Source organism: Bombina bombina, chromosome 3 (assembly GCF_027579735.1).
Source record: "Bombina bombina isolate aBomBom1 chromosome 3, aBomBom1.pri, whole genome shotgun sequence".
In the NCBI taxonomy this organism is placed as follows: domain Eukaryota; kingdom Metazoa; phylum Chordata; class Amphibia; order Anura; family Bombinatoridae; genus Bombina; species Bombina bombina.
Window position 1 is genome coordinate 99,843,046 of NC_069501.1, and position 16,883 is coordinate 99,859,928.

Below are 16,883 nucleotides of genomic sequence, written 5' to 3' on the forward strand. Positions count from 1 at the left end.
GACACAGGAAACTATTAATTCAGTATTTTTTTCAAGGATTAAAGGTTACTTAGTCCACTCTAAATATAAGAAAACTCCTGATTTATTACTAACCTACAGCAATAACTAGTTAAAGGGAAATTCCAGCCAAAATTGGAATCCACATGGATGCATTTCAGTTTTGAATAGAAGTATTTTTATAATATAAATGTTTCAGGGCCGTCATTAATATTGATTGGACCCTGGGCAAAAATTTTCTGGCCCCCCCACCCCATGCAATTTCGCTCTCCATCCCAGCATCCCAAAAAACAACTAAATAATTTTTAAAAAATTAAATAAATTGCAATATGTGAAACTGGACCTAAGCAGTACTAATAAGTAATTAAATATATAAATTCCTCCACTGTGGATTTATTTAATATTCTTTTAAATGTGATTCTGGTGTGAGGTTAGCTGGTTAAAGAGATTTAGGGCAGCCAACAGGAGCAAAGCAAGGTAAAGACTGAGGCGGAAGCATAGAGGTGCAGACAGATATAAGTTTACTGACTGGAACAGTAGAACTACTATGGGAAGCTGTAAAATCTTAAACAGAGAAATAAAAACTATAAAAATAAACCTTACCTTTAATGTGTGAAGTATCAGCATGACACTATACATCAGCCACAGCAGCACATGTCACTACTTTGCTAGGAACAAGTTCCCTCTCACCCTGCACTAAACAATGCTGCATTGGGAGGGGCATGTGTGCACTCACTTATTCTTCCCACTGACACCTTTCTACAAAACACTGTTCCCCTAACAAACTTCAGTTAGTTGATCTTAGAGCCACAGCAGAAAGAGCAGGGCTATGGGGACCAGCAGACTGTCTGCCCAAGGCTGCATGGATACAGTGTGAGATGAGTCACACAGCCTCAAGACTGAAGAGAGCAGTGTATGCAGCTGCACAGATGCTCAAATCCTCACGTGCCTGCCACTACAGCTTTCTGCTGCATGCGCCTACAGTCAGCCCTACCCAGAAATAATCCCCACCACCAGAGCAGTTACCTGGTAACATTGGTAAACCCAGTAGGACCTTTTCTGATGCAGTGGGAATGGCTGGATGCCGAGTTAGGGCTTTGCATTCAGTGCTGCACAGTGCACATCTAAAACAGCACATGGCACTAGCTTGGCATGTCACATGACACCGGCACGGTCTGGCACAGTTTTAAAAAAAAATATATAAGCAGAATACTTTTGACTGTGACAGTATTAGGACTGAATGTGTGTGTTCCCCATGTCACATCAGCAGTCTGGTATGAACCAAAAAAAAAATGGGCCCTGGGCAGCTGCCCCTTTTGCCCTGTGTTAAAGACGGCCCTGACATGTTTTAGCAAAACTGCTTCTAATAAAAGCTATAGCTGTTTCAAAAGGGTATTTAAAGGGACAGTCAAGTCCAAAAAAAATAATTCATGATTCAAATAGGGCATGCAATTTTAAACACCTTTCCAAATTACTTTTATCACCAATTTAGCTTTATCTTGGTATTCTTAATTGAAAGCTAAACCTAAGAGGTTCATATGCTAATTTCTTAGACCTTGAAGGCCGCCTCTGCATTTGACAGTTTTTCACCACTAGAGGGCTTTAGTTTGTGTGTTTCATATAGATAACATTGAGCTCATGCACGTGAATTTACCGAGCAGTGAGCACTGATTGGCTAAAATGCAAGTCTGTCAAAAGAACTAAAATAAGGGGGCAGTCTGCAGAGGCTTAGATACAAGGTAATTACAGAGGTAAAACGTGTATTATTATAACTGTTGGTTATGTAAAACTAGGGAATGGGTAATAAAGCGATTATCTATATTTTAATGCAACAACAATTCTGGTGTTGACTGTCCCTTTAAGTATGCACAGTGCACCAACATTTTTTTTTTTTTTTTTTTTTTTTTTTTTAAATTTCAAGTTTTTATTAGTAAAGATTTCTCAAATACAACAGTGACATATTAAGTAATTTGGAGCACGTAGGCTCCTACAGAGATTGTAAACAGAAAAATTGGAACATTCAAAAATATGTCAGGTTAGAATGCGTTCCTACAATGAATAAGTGAACGAAATATAGCTCAAGTCAAATGAGGTGGATTAATTGGGGTTGGGGGGGAGGGATGGGGGAAAAAGGAGCGGGAGGGTAATTATTAGAGGCAGGGATTTGATTCATATGCGGATGATACTTGGGGAGGGTTGCCTAGTGTGTGTTTACTCAAATGTTCGGGGCCCAAGTAGTAGCGGGGTTAGATTGCCAATCTGCCCACACCAATTCAAATAGGTCTGAATTATTTAGAGAGGAAAAAATAGGTTTCTCCATGTTGTAGATATATGCCATATAGCTTAGAATGTATGACCATTTTGGGGGCGTCACAGTTTTCCATGCCTTGGCTATTGCCGCTTTAGTAGCTGTTAGCAAATAGATTGCTAGATATGCTTGAGTGCACCAACATTTTAAACACAGCACTTGCTCAGAGAGCCTAAGGTGCTTGTACCATTTGGTAATGACTTTTAATTGCTGACTTGATACAAGCCTCACTGGCACTCTGAGCATCTGCATTATTTAAAAAGCTGGTGCACTGAGAATATTTAGATATGCTTCACATGCATGTGCAGAGAAAAATGTTAACACTAAAACAGTGATACATTTTACTAGAAACATGTTTGCCATTACATGTGTATTACACAAATGTTTGTATTTAAAGGTGTAATTCATCTATGTGGATTTAAATTTTAAAAGAATGTCCCTTTAAATACTAGTGCACTAGTGAACATTTTTGTTCTCCATGCAGGTCTTCTGTTTTCCCATAGGACGTTAGTTCTAAAAGATTAAATGTAACCACAATTTAACCTTTAAAGGGATATCAGCTGCTGAATCTGCTGGTGCTCTACAAATGATAATAATAATCAAACCCACATTTTTTTCTTTCATGATTCAGATAGAGCATGCAATTTTAAGCACATTTCTAATTTACTCCTATTATCAATTTTTCTTTGTTCTCTTGCAATGTTTATTTGAAAAAGAAGGCATCTAAGCTATTTGTTTGGTTGAGGACCCTGGAAAGCACTTATTCATTGGTGGATGAATTTATCCACCAATCAGCAAGAACAACTTAGGTTGTTCACCAAAAATGGGCCGGCATCTAAACTTACATTCTTCAATTTCAAATAAAGATACCAAGAGAATGAAGAAAATTTGATAATAGGAGTAAATTAGAAAGTTGCTTAAAATTGCATGCTCTATCTGAATCACGCAAGAAACCATTTGGGTTCAGTGTCCCTTTAAAGTGAAAGTCAACCCTAGCATTTTACATACGCTTGGATTGACTATTGAAGCAAATAAAGGGGACTTTCATTCATGAAGTATAATATACTTTATGCAGAAAGCTCCTTTATTTGTTTCAAGCAATCGCCGATCTGAGCTGCTATAGCAGCCCATGGTAGATCTCTGATTTGCTAAGAGGTGACGTTTTCACCTCTTAGCAAATAGCTGTGCGGTAAATCCGGCTTCCAAGGGCGCCAAGCCGAATTTGCCCCACGGCTATTGGCTAAAGAAGTGAAAAACGTCACCTCTCTAGCAAAACGGCAATCTGCCATGTGCTGCCGTAGCAGCTCAGATCGGCGAACGGTTGAAAGAAATAAAGGAGCTTCCTGCATGAAGTATGTTATACTTCATGAATGAAAGTCCCCTTTATTTGCTTCAATAGTCAATCCTAGCGTTTGTAAAATGCTACGGTTGACTTTAAGCATGGAATCTTACATTGACAACTACCTTTCTTTCTAAAAGTTACTTCAGTCATTATTAATAGTAGCAGCATTACATGCATTAGCTTGTTCACTTCCTTATATCATTTTTTATTGTGATCAGCATCAGTTTCTGTCATTGTCACAGGAAATTTGCCTCCCCTCTATCTGTCTTGAAACAAAGCTTGTAGGAGGGAAACATCTATATACCTTGGGTGTTAATTATCAGAGATCTACAAATCTATATTTAAATTATTTCTATTGCGGATTTGGAAAATGATAATATGCCTACAAAAAACTGCTACCTCCAGATAGAACATCTGCTCTATCATTTTAGATAACAATTCTGCAGGGAATCTACAAAAGCTTTGGGTTTTCTGGTCTGTTCAGTTTACAAGAAATCATCTGTGGGGATAGGAGTCAAGATATGGAAATTACAGTAATATTGTTTCAAACGCAATTTTTTTTTATTAAAGGTACAGTAAAGTCAAAACTACACTTAAATTGATCGGATAGAGCATGTAATTTGCAACAAATTTCCAGTTTACTTCTATTATCAAATTTGCTTAGTTGTCTTAGTATTCTTTGTTAAAGATTAATCCTAGGTGAGTTTAGGAGCGTGCATGTGTCTTAAGCCATCTGGCAGAAGTGTTTGTACCTATACATAACATTGCTATTAGACACATGCAAGCTCCTAAGCTCCGATCAGCCTACCTAGGTTTAGTCTTCAACAAAGGATACCAATAAAACAAAGCAAATTTGATAATGGAAGTAAATTGGAAAGTTGTTTTGAATCATGAAAGTTTTTACTTTACTGTTCCTTTAATTTTCCTAAAACCTCATGCACTTTCAGTTCTCATCCACCAAAAAGCTAATCTTTCCTCCCGATGTTGCAATGTTCTTTCAATCATTACAAAGAATTTCCATTGTTTTCAAAAAAATGTGTTCTTTTATGTGATCTTAATTTGATTCTGCAGTTTAATCCTTTTAGACCTTTACACAATGTATTGTTAAAAGTTTTAACTTTAAGATTGTCCTGCCGTTGGATTTTCCACAGACATTCCTAATTCTCAGCTGCATGCTCTTCTGGATAGTATTCACAACTCCCATATTATATAGTTGCTCCATTCTTTCCAAATGATAGGAACAGAGACACTCTGCGCAGGCTTTCTGAGCTATCGGATATGTTTGGAAGCTACTAAGGAAGAAAGTCTGTTTTTCTTTTTATCCTCCATTCTGAATAAAACCTCCAAAGTTTCTTTAGCCAATGACATGCTCTGTGCTTATTCCTCGTGTCCCTGTAGATCAGGCATCATACAACTTGTGGGATATTTATGCAAGCAAACTGTAATAATATGAGAATTTAACTCCGAAGCTAAGAGAGGATTCTGTTAACTGACCTAAATTCTGCCTAGCCTTAGACTTGACCCATCAAGTAGCTATGATACAAAGCATTTGTACCTTCTGCAATAGTCAGATAACATCTACCCACTAGTACTGAAATGCTTCTACTTTGTGTGTGAATAAACTGATTTATAGGCAAGTATAAAATGTTTTATGGCTGTAATTATCACTGTGACCTCTTAATTTAAATGTTTTTTGTTGTATGTTTTTTTTTCTCAGCCTCAGAAAGCAAAGCAGACACCAAGCCCTGTAGACTTCACAATTACTCCAGAAACTCTACAGAATGTGAAAGAAGTACGTTTTTATGTCTGCTGTGTTTCTGTTTGATAAAATACTGCTACGGTTACCAGTATATTTTTTATGTAACCAAGTGTTCTGGATAACACAATATAGTTGTAATTTTGCCACAATGAGACATAATGTGTTATTTTTGGATACAAATCCATAAAGTATTAAATATATTTGTAGATTTCTCTCTTGTCCTTTTATGACAGTACATGATATATTTCTTCTGTGTTTTCTGTTGACGTTACTAGCAATCCAATTATAGGATGAGATTGTGTACACCTTAGTTATGCCGTGATTAGCTCATGAAATTAGAATTTTAAGAATTGGTAATGTTTTTAGCTTTAAAACTTCATTGATATCAAATGGTTAATTGTACATAGTATAGGTAACACATGGACTGCAAAGGTTGTAGGGTCATAACACATTGATCATGGTTAAGAAAACCAGTGACCTAATCTATGCCTCCTACCTGTAATACCACAAGCTACACTTTAATCAGAGTGATGTAGGCAACGGTCTATGAAAGTAAACACTGTGTGGAATAAGGAGCAATGATGTCATACAGACATGAGCCTCAAATAGCACCTTCACTCAGTCACTGCAAGACTACACTTTTTTTTATAAAGCAGAGCTCCGTATACTTTAGAAAGATCTATTATCAATAATTAAAGTGTGCTACTTTTTAACTAATTGTGTTTTATTTTTTAATCTATTACATTTTGTATTTGTTTAATTTGGTATTTGGTGTTCTATTCTTCTGCAATTAACCTTAATGGCCTAGTGGGTCATCAGTCCTAGAGGCTACTTTTATACATTCCTTCTCGTTCCACGATCCTAGATTTTCCTTCTTTTGGATGTAATTGAAAAGCTTTTTCTCTTGAGGTTTGATTTCATCTTAGACTAATTTTAATGAGCTCTGGAGAAAGAGAGTTTATTGAGATGGTTTCTTATGCTTTGTTCATTCTGGATGTTAGAGCAGAACATGTTCAAGCATTCTTTAGCTGGCTAAACTAATATCTAAATTCTTTAGTTCATGTGTTCAGGAAAGTGTTTTGTTAGGTGAGATGTTCTCTTTATATCTATGACTTCCGTATGGTCCTGATATAGATATATATATATAATACATTTCTCTTGCCTGTTAAGCTCCTCCTTGCCCTTGTTCACTAATTTTATGCTTGCTTTTTATTATTTTACTAGGCAATAAGCCTGCCCAGCTAATGTTCCAAAAAAATACAAACCCCCAAGCTAATGTTCCAAAAAATAAAAAAAAGTAAAATTACAGACAAAAATAAACAAAGGTATACAAAATTAAAAATTTCAACCTAAACTAATACCCCTATAAAAATAAAAATATCTCCCCAAAATAAACCCCCCCCCCAATCTAATACTAAGCTACCAATAGTCCTTAAAAAGGCATTTTGTAGATCATTGCCCTAATGCCCTAAGTTAAACAGCTCTTTTACTTAAATTTTTTTTTTACCAATTACCCCCTAACAGTAAAAACCCCCACCCAACCAACCCCCCTCAAAATAAACAAAACTAACACTAATAAAACCTAAGCTACCCATTGCCCCTAAAGGGGCATTTGTATGGGCATTACCCTTAAAAGGGCTTTCAGCTCTTTTACTGCCCTTAAAAGGGCAATCAGCTTTTTTACAGCCCATTAAATCCCTAATCTTAAAAAAACACAAAAATAAGAAAAAATCCTAAAAATAAGCCCCAAATAGGTACTCACCGTTCCTGAAGTCCGGTGGTGAAGGTCTTCTTCCAGGCAGCTCCACCATCTTCTATCTTCATCCGGAGCTAAGGCGGCGTGGAGCAGTCTTCCCCGATGCGCGGGTTCTCAGCGGCGGCCTTCAGCAGCAGTGATCCTCAGCGGCGTGGAGACTCCTCTTCATCCGATCTCCGGCGTACACTGAAAATTGAATGCAAGGAACTGCATTGAATTTGGGGTAACTTGCATTCCTATTGGCTGAAATTTTTAAATCGGCCAATAGGATGAGAGCTACTGAAATCCTATTGGCTGTTCAAATCAGCCAATAAGATTTAAGTAGCTCTCATCCTATTGGCTAATTTCAAAATTTCAGTCAATAGGAATGCAAGGTACCCCAATAAATATGCGGTACCTTGCATTTAATCTTCAGTGTGCGGCGGACGATCGCATGAAGAGGAGTCTCCACGCCACTTTGGACCACCACCGCTGAGGACCACCGCTGAGGATCGGTGCATCAGGCAAGCCACCTCCGCTCCGCCCCGCCTTTGCTCCGGATGAAGATAGAAGATGATGGAGCCGCCTGGAAGAAGACCTCCGCGAGAATTCAGGAACGGTGAGTACCTATTTGCGGGTTAGATTTAGGATTTTTTTTTGGGGGGGGGGGTTATTTTTAAGATTAGGGATTTAATAGGCTTGTAAAAGAGCTGAATGCCCTTTTACGGGCAATGTCCATACAAATGCCACATTAGGGGCAATGGATAGCTTAGGGTTTTTTATTTTGGGGGGTTTGGTGGGTGGGTTTTTTTTTACTGTTAGAGGGGACTTAGTATTTTTTAAACGTAAAATAACTGTTTAACTTAGAGGCCCTTTTAAGGGCTATTGGTAGTTTAGTTTATATTAGGGGGTGTTTTTATTTGGGGGGGGCTTTTTTATTTTCATAGGGATTAGGTTTCATTTTTGATAATTTTGTTTATTTTGTTCTGTAATGTTAGACTTTTTTATTTTTTGTAATGTTAGATACATTTTTTGTAATTTAATGTTAGGATTTTTTATTTGAATTGTAATTTTGTAGTAATTGGGGTTAATTTAGGGGGTGTTAGGTTAGGGGCTTAGTAATAAAATTAGCTATTTGCGTTGTGGGGGGTTGGCGGTTTAGGAGTTAATAGGTTAATTAGGTTTATTGCGATGTGGTGGTTTGTTGGTCTAGGGCTTAATAGTTTAGTTAGTTGGCGTTGTTGGGTTTGGCGGTTTAAGGGTTAATATTGTAATTTATTTATTTGGCGTTGTGGGGGTTTGACGGTTTAAGGGTTATGTTTTTATGTTTATACTTCATGCGAACGGTTAGTTTTTTTTTCTTCATGCAGGCGTTTTTTTAAATTTATTTATACTTTTTTTTTTTTTTTTTTTTTTTTTTTTTTTTTTAGGGTTTTTTTGCCTACGCTGCATTCAGGTGGATTACTTTTGTCTGCGTGCGCAACCAACATTCTTTTGGCTGCCTCGCGCAGCCAACATTCCTTTGAGGATGCGTGTGCAACTGGCGACACAGACGGACGCGTTATAAACGCGATTATAGTATAGATTTATTATCAGGTATTTGTAGAGCGCCAACAGGTTCCGCAGCGCTATAAACATAGGCGGTATACAAGAAAACATAACAAATGGTTAGAGGGTCCTGCCGAAAGTTGCACTGTTGTAGTCGGCTCTTATGAAGGTGATCTACAAACAGCTGGGCTCATAGGCTTACATGCTAAGGGGTTCAAGGGGATAGCGATGGAGTTAGGAATGTTAGTGTAGGTTGTATGCATCCCTGTATAGTAGAATCTTTAGGGAGCGCTTGAAGCTTTCAAAACTAGGGGAGAGTCTTGTTGGGCGAGGCAGGGAGTTCCATAAGATGGGAGCCAGTCTGGAGAAGTCTTGTAAACGGGAATGTGAGGAGGTAACTATTCACAGAGCACTTTCTCTGGAGAAGAAATTTTGAGACAATATTACGTAATTTTTTACATAGAGATGTTCATGTAATATTTTTCTAGTCAGCTTTTTGCAGATATGCTGAATCTCTTTCAAGTGGTTTAGCACATTACAGTCTTAAATTGTCTAATGTCCCTTATCTATTTTTCTGTCTACTGCACCTTGCCCACTTTTTATGCCGCTTATCCTCTGTTTTCTCGTAGCCTCTCCCTTTTTCTGTCTCTTATTCCCGCTATCTAAATCTCTCTTGCCCTTTCCAATTTAAACAAATGATGTGTATGGAAAAGCAGCAGACTATAAAAATTATTCTTTCTCACTAAGGTTTATTTTTAAAGGGACACTGAACCCAAATTTTTTCTTTAGTGATTCAGATAGAGCATGCAATTTTAAGCAACTTTCTAATTTACTCCTATTATCAATTTTTCTTCGTTCTCTTGCTATCTTTACTTGAAAATGAAGGCATCTAAGCTTTTGTTTTGGTTCAGTACTCTGGACAGCACTTTTTTTTAATTGGTGGATGAATTTATCCACCAATCAGCAAGAACAACCCAGGTTGTTCACCAAAAATGGGCCGACATCTAAACTTATATTCATTTCAAATAAAGATACAGAGAATGAAGAAAATTTGATTTTCATTTCAATGTGAGCCCCTTAATCCCTCTCAGAGAGACGTTAAGAATGTAAATAAGTACATTGTCAGTGAGAGTAATTTTCCTGCAGGAGTATGTCACTTGCCTGCGACAGGTGTCTCTGGGACTTGTCCTGCAGCAGCCTCCTGTTGGTGTGTTGAAGTACTCTTTTCTTAGACCTTGTGTTAGTATGTACTACATTGGATGGACTCTTTTACTGGAAGCAGTTCTCCTGCAGCTTGTTAAGTACGTTAGAGTGAGTGCTGACAGATAAGTAGGTATTAGCACTCACATAGCCCACAGGCTATTAGCATGAACATGTACGCATGATTCACATAGCCTTGGAACATAGTTACATACACCAGATACAACTACACTTTTGGGCACTTTTAAACATTAACAGCAAAATTGAGGTACTGTTTTAGCACATACCAGAGCTCTAGTCTCCATTCTCAACAGGTTCTCAGATTATCAGGATCATTTCTAAAGCAGGTGTGACAGACATCGGCTACCCCGACTGGGTAGATCCACCAAGAGTGTCCTTTCCGTCCCTGGAACTTAGAGCTGTAGAGCAGAGAGAAGTGATTATAGCCAGAGCCCATCCAAATAATAAGACAGAACCAGTATTCAGGTGGAACAAGAACATTCTTTATTGTGAAATGCACGCATTTATATACACCCAGCTCATCTTAATAAGGGTTTTATCTGACCTCCAGATCTCCTGCCATTCCCTCCCCTCCAGACAGGCTGGCACCCCCATAGTGTCCATAGTCCCATAGAGTCCCAGTGGTATAGAGGAGGTTATTCCCGGGAGAGCGGCGGCACTTCCAGGGTGTTGTTGGAAAGCCCTCGGTCCTCAGATGCCACAGTCCAAAAAGCAACATGATCTGTTGCTGGGGCCAGGAGCGGCAGTGGATCAAGCGTACACCAGGGAAGTAGGGGTTGATTGGGGGGTCCGAAACCCCAAGTTCCTAAGGGAGCTCTTTCCCGCAATCACCCCACCTCTTGCCCTCCCTAGGGGGTACCAATCCCCAAAAGAGCAGAGCTCTGGGGCAAAGGCCCACTGGAGCGACCTGGGGTATAAGTTAGCGGGTGATGCGGCCGACCGGAGAGGGTTTAGGCAGTCAGAGATCAGCTCTTCCGTGAGGATGTATAAACCACAAAACAAGCAATTGGTAGAGTCTGGGAGATCACGTAAGCCATGAAAGGGCCAAATCTGCAGTGAGCCAGGTACTAGGGGGGTGGGTGTAGCCTTGGCAGCCTGGTATCTGTGACAGTGCTCCCCCTAAAAAGTCCGGCAGACCCGGCTGGATCCACGCAAGGGTCGGCCTGGGGCTGTCTGGGAAGCTATTCCAAATCGGTTTGCCAGGAAGTTAAAGTCCATCAGCATTCCCATTGCTCTTTCCCGACCTGTATTGGATAGTGAAGTTGAAGGGCTGCAAGGCTAAACTCCACCGCAACAAGCGTCCATTGTCCTCAGAAACTCAGTTGAGCCAGAGTAGGGGGTTGTGATCCTTGAGGACGGTGAAGGGCCTTCATAGAGGTATAGTTGAAGCTTTTTAAGGGCCCATACCAGCTCCAAGCACTTCTTTTCCACCGCTGCATAGCCTTCTTCTGTGGGCAATAGCTTCCTGCTGATGTAGGCTACGGGGGGATCGTGGCCCTCCTCATTCACCTGGCTTAGTACTGCTCCCAACCCACACATGAAGGCATCTGTATGGACACAAAAACGTTTGGACGGGTTAGGAGCAGCCAGGATAGGGGTAGAAGTTAGAGCGGTCTTAAGGTTTTGGAAAGCTTTTTCACACTCCGGGGACCACAGGACTTGTTTGGGTAACTGTTTACGGGTCAGGGGTTTAGCCAGGGTGCTATAGTTAGGGACGAACTTGCGGTAGTACCCTGCCATCCCTAGAAAAGCTTGGACCTGGGTCTTGGTTGTGGGGGTTGGCCAGTTGTCGACTGCCTCAATCTTGACCGGCTCCGGCCGCTGCATCCCGCAGCCTACCCGGGGCCCAAGATACAGGACCGCTGAGCGCCCTGCCATACATTTTTCTGGCTTGAGTGTCAGACCTGCAGCCTTAATACGGTCCAGAACGGTACCCCAATGGACTAGGTGGGCCTCCCAGGTATCGTTATAGATCGCTATGTCGTCTAGGTATGCGTATGCATAATCCTGGAGGCCATCATGGGGGCGGTCTACCATTCTCTGGAATGTCGCCTGAGCATTTTTCATCCCAAACGGCATAACATTAAACTGGTATAGGCTGAATGGGGTGACGAAGGCCGACTTCGGAATAGATTCCGGCTCCAGGGGGATTTGCCAGTACCCCTTGCAGAGGTCTAGGGTGGTCAGGAAGTTGCCACGGGGGATGCGGTCTAGGTCATCCACCCTGGGCATGGGGTAGGCATCAGTCGTGGTGGTTTTGTCATTGAGCCTACGATAGTCTACACAGAACCGGGTGGTTCCATCCCGCTTGGGGACCAGGACCACTGGGGATGCCCAGGGACTGTTGGACGGCTCAATAACGCCTATGTCCAGCATTTCCGTGAGCTCACTGTGCATACTTTCCTTAACTGATTCAGGGACCCGGTACGCTGGCTGCCGGAGGGGTGCCTTCCCCGGGATCTCCACTCAGTGCACCGCTACCATGGTGTACCCAGGGTCGGTGCAGAACATGTCTTGTTGGCCCTCTAAGACCTGTCTGACCTGTTCTTTCTGCTCAGTTGCTAGCCTCTCGTCTAGCTTTATGTCCTTTACACCTGTGGGTGTCCTACTCCGTCTGGGTAGCTCCGGCATGGGGAGGCTCTCTGAGTCTTCCATGGCTGGAGTGCATATGGCGGCTACCTCCTCCTGCCTCTCCTGGTATGCCTTCAGCATGTTTACTTGAAAGATCCGGCATACCCGTTCATCTGAACATTTGGCTACCAGGTAGGTCGTATCGCAGAGTTGCTCTACCACTCGTTAGGGTCCCTGCCAGGAAGCATGTAGCTTGTTTGTTTTGACAGGCTTCAGGGCCAGGACCTTTTGCCCTATATCTAAAGTGTGGTTACGGGCATTTCGGTCATACCACCGCTTATACCTATCGTGGGGGGCCTGAAGGTTCTCTCGTACTCCAGTGGCGAGGTCCTTCAGTCGGTTCCTGAACTCCAGGACATACCCCACTTTGGAGTGTCTTCCTTCCCCAACTGACCCTTCCCAGTAGGCTCTAAGCAAGTCTTGGGGCCCCTCACCCTCTGGCCATACACTAACTCAAAAGGGGGAGAACCCAGTGGATTCCTGGGGCACCTCCCTTTAAGCGAACAGAAGGTGCGGCAGGTATCTTTCCCAGTCTTTGTGAGAGTCTGAGAACATCCTAAGCAACTTCTTCAGGGTCCTGTTAAACCTCTCGCATATCCCGTTAGTCTGGGGGTAGTATGGAGAGCTGAGCAGGGGTTTTATTCCACAAAGCCTCCAAAGTTGCTGGGTGGGCTCAGCAGGGAACTGGGTTCCCTGGTCAGAGATGATCTCCCAGGGGGGCAAATATCCGGAGCAGCGAATCGTCTACTGTATCTGCCTGGATATTAGCCAGGGGAATGGCCTCCGGGTATCGGGTGGCATAGTCTACTACGATCAGGATATACTTCTTCCCAGAGGGACTGGGGTGGGGCAAGTGGCCAACAATGTCTACAGCCACCCTGCTGAACGGTTCGTCAATGATAGGGAGGGGGTGTAGGGAAGCCTTGGAGTGGTCTCTTGTCTTGCCTACTCTCTGGCAAACTTCACAGGTCCTACAGTACTGCCTAACGTCCCCTGTAACCCCTGGCCAGGTCTGAGTTAACCTTAACGGGTCCTAGTAATCCCTAAATGTCCGGCCAGGGGAATGTCGTGCCCTATGCGCAGTAGGTCATACCTATACTTCTGGGCTACTACCAGCTGTCTCCTGCCTGTCTCCCTCCCTCTCTGTAACCCAGTATAGGAGTTCCCTGTCCCACTCAAAACACTCCCCTCCTAACCCCCCCTGGGTCGGTCCCTGCCTGGTAGGAAGCTAACGTGGGGTCCCTCTAAGTCTCCTGGGCAAAGTCAGTGGGGGCTAAATACACACAGAGAGAAATGCACTCACAGGAACGAACAACCAGCTCAATACCATTGTTAGCCTGTTTTATGGCTATTTACCACCTGGGTGCAACTTCTTTTAGCCCAGCAATGCTTTTCACAGAGTAGAACTTTCCTGTAGTATATCAGTCTGATCCCGCCTATTACGGTCAGTCCAGCACCGAAATACCAGGCAATTCCTCTCTGAACAAGGAACAAAGCAACCCCAGACGATCGTTTCGGCCTTCATTGGGCCTTGTCAGTGAGGTGTAGCAGTATTCCTCTAAGCACACTGAGCAAGGAGTCCACGTCTGGTTTCCCCTTTTTCCCATAGGGAGACTACACACAGAGAGAAATGCACTCACAGGAACGAACAACCAGCTCAATACCATTGTTAGCCTGTTCTATGGCTATTTACCACCTGGGTGCAACTTCTTTTAGCCCAGCAATGCTTTTCACAGAGTAGAACTTTCAGTGGGGGCTGCCCAGGAAGCCGGGTCAGCTGTCGGGGTAGGAGTCGGGTAGTAGTGGCTTACCTGGGTCCCCAGATCGTGTGCGCTGGCCTGACGTCCGGCTTGCTGGCGGGTGGTAACTGGGAAGGCATCCGAGGGGTTATTTTGCTATACAGAAGGAGGCGAGGTGCCCCAAATAATTGCCCAGTAATACCCCTGCGGGTAGATGGTTCATTACCCCTACTTCCATGGCACAGGAACTGACACCCTAATTCAGGTGGACCTGTGCTGTAGAGATCCCTATCACCTTACCCCCAGCCACACAAACTGTAAGGGACTTCCGCATCCGGTCCGAAGGGGTGACCAGGTGTGGCTGGACAAGGGTAATGGTCGCTCCGCAGTCCCTGGGCCTGCTGACCGTTGATCCAGATGACCTGGCTGTGGTGCAGGCGGTTGTCGCTTGTGACTGCTGTGACGAGGTCCACCTCATTTAGGACCCCTACTTCTTCTGCCCACTATGCTTGGTCAGCTGGGCTCTCTGATTCTAAGCAGTGGGCGGTGGCCCTGTAGCCCCCAGTAGGTGCTCTGGCCCATTAAGGCACGGGTGGATTCCTTGTTCTCTCCAGCGCCGGGCATTTGGCTTGGACATGCTCCAACTGATTGCATTCAAAGCACCAGGTTTCCGTCGGCCTGGGTGGACTGGGCCGAGAGGAGCGAGGGTATGCTTGCGGAGCTGAAGCGTATCGGGGGCCCGCCGGTGGGCTAGCTGGAGCTGCATTGGAGTGGCCCGCTCAGGATGAACCTGATGCCGAGCATCTAAAAACTGATCCGCCAGAACGGCAGCCTGGTCAACTGTCTCAGTCCTCCGGTCCTTGACCCAGTCTCGTACCTTCGGCAGGGAGTGATCATAAAAGTGTTAGGAGGATGAGCTGGGAGGCTTCGGCCATGGTGGTTACTTGGCATCCTGCGAACCAGTAGTCCAAGGAGAGGGTGAATTGGTGTGCCCACTCCGTGAAAGGCTGCCCCTCTTTCTTCCTTAGTCCTCAAAACTTCAGCCGGTGAACCTCCGGCATGAGGGCATACCGGGCTAGGATGCATGCCTTTACCCGGTCATAGTCCTTTTGGTTCTCCGAGGGGATAGCGTGGAAAGCATCCAAGGCTCTCCCTGATAATTTCCCAATCAGGAGGGTTACTCTGTCGGCATCAGCGACGCCATGCAACTGGCACTGAGTCTCGAATACCTGCAGGTATCAATCGATCTCCTCTTCGTTGTCTTTAAAGGCTTGAAAAGCTTCATGGGGTAGCTTCTTTGGCAGGGAAGGAGACTCCAAGGGGACTGGCACGGCTCCCCCATAGACTTCTGGACTTCCAGCATTTTGAGGCGGGTGGCGTTGGTGATTATCTGAGTGATAGCCTCTTCGGGTGGGCTGGTCCCATAGAGAGCCAATCACCACTGGATCTCTCTCTGGAGCTCGGACATGGTTATGCCCCCGGTTGATGTCTCGCTGGGCCGGTCACTGCTCCGACTTCTGCCGGGCTCACTAGCCTGCTCGCTGGCTCGATCGCCTTCCATCATAATTTTAGTTACTTGCCTATACTTACTGGTCTAATTCATTATGGAGCAAATTCTTGCAGCTAAAACCTTAGGAGATTTTGCTAATTTGTTAGCCACCAGTTTTACAGACCAGTCTCCTTACATAAAACAGTACATTCACTCTGCAATCGCACAACTGACGGCTTTTATGCCTCCACCAGTTAAACACAAACTCATGCAAAGGACAGGAAGAACCCTTCAGACCCTGGGCTCATCTGGGACATCCCTAAGGAGCGACTTGTCTAGGTACCCTCCAGAAGTACAATTTAATTGGTATCCTACTTCACAACTAATGTCTACTATTCAGAATCCCAGGAACTCTTTTCTGATGAAGTAGCAGAAGATGTGACCTTTAATTTGAAATTGGAGCACATACACATTCTATTCCAGGAAGTTTTTACTCGCCTTGCAGATTGAGGACCCTCCACTTGCAGGCAAACAATCGATGAAAACTATAGATAAATTCTTTATGGAAGACCCAAAAAACCTATCTACCTTACCGGTCCCTGGTGCTCTATCTGAATTCGATGACAGAAAATTTTAAGGCTTCCTCTGGAGATCCTTTAAGGCTATGTGTTACATACAGTTGTTAGTGTAGCCTGCGTATCTCCAGCTACTGCAAGTATGGTGTGACAACATCTCTGACCTTATTTTCCTTTGATGAAATTCATGATCGCATGAGGTTGATCAAGACTGCAAGCGGTTTAATTTTTGATTCAGCTGTTGAAATAACTTGCATTAATTTGTGCTGCTATGATCTGGCTAGAAGAGAATTATGGCTGAAGTCATGGTCTGCTGGTATAGTATATAATTCATAAGAAAAAAAAGAGTATCCAATGCTCGTCCAGGGTAAGGGATAAAGTCACTCGATATCCAAATGTAAAAAGATAAAAAGCAAGCCTTTATTGTATATATTCCAAGGGATAAAACATGATCAAAGCAATCTCAGCAAAGAGAACAGTAAGAAAGGTCTGACCGGTTTCGGCACAGTGTGGCCGTAGTCATAGACAATTAACAGGTG

The 16,883-nt window shown here is 43.3% G+C and overlaps 1 protein-coding gene across 1 annotated transcript in view; it reads left to right on the top strand.

The window, feature by feature from the left end:
- Window positions 1-16,883, top strand: part of VPS26C (VPS26 endosomal protein sorting factor C) — a 246,382-nt gene that overhangs the window by 68,379 nt on the left and 161,120 nt on the right. The window contains exon 5 of the mRNA XM_053705935.1: window positions 5,365-5,439. Coding sequence (XP_053561910.1) covers window positions 5,365-5,439 — 75 coding nt within the window. The remainder of the gene's footprint in view (window positions 1-5,364; window positions 5,440-16,883) is intronic.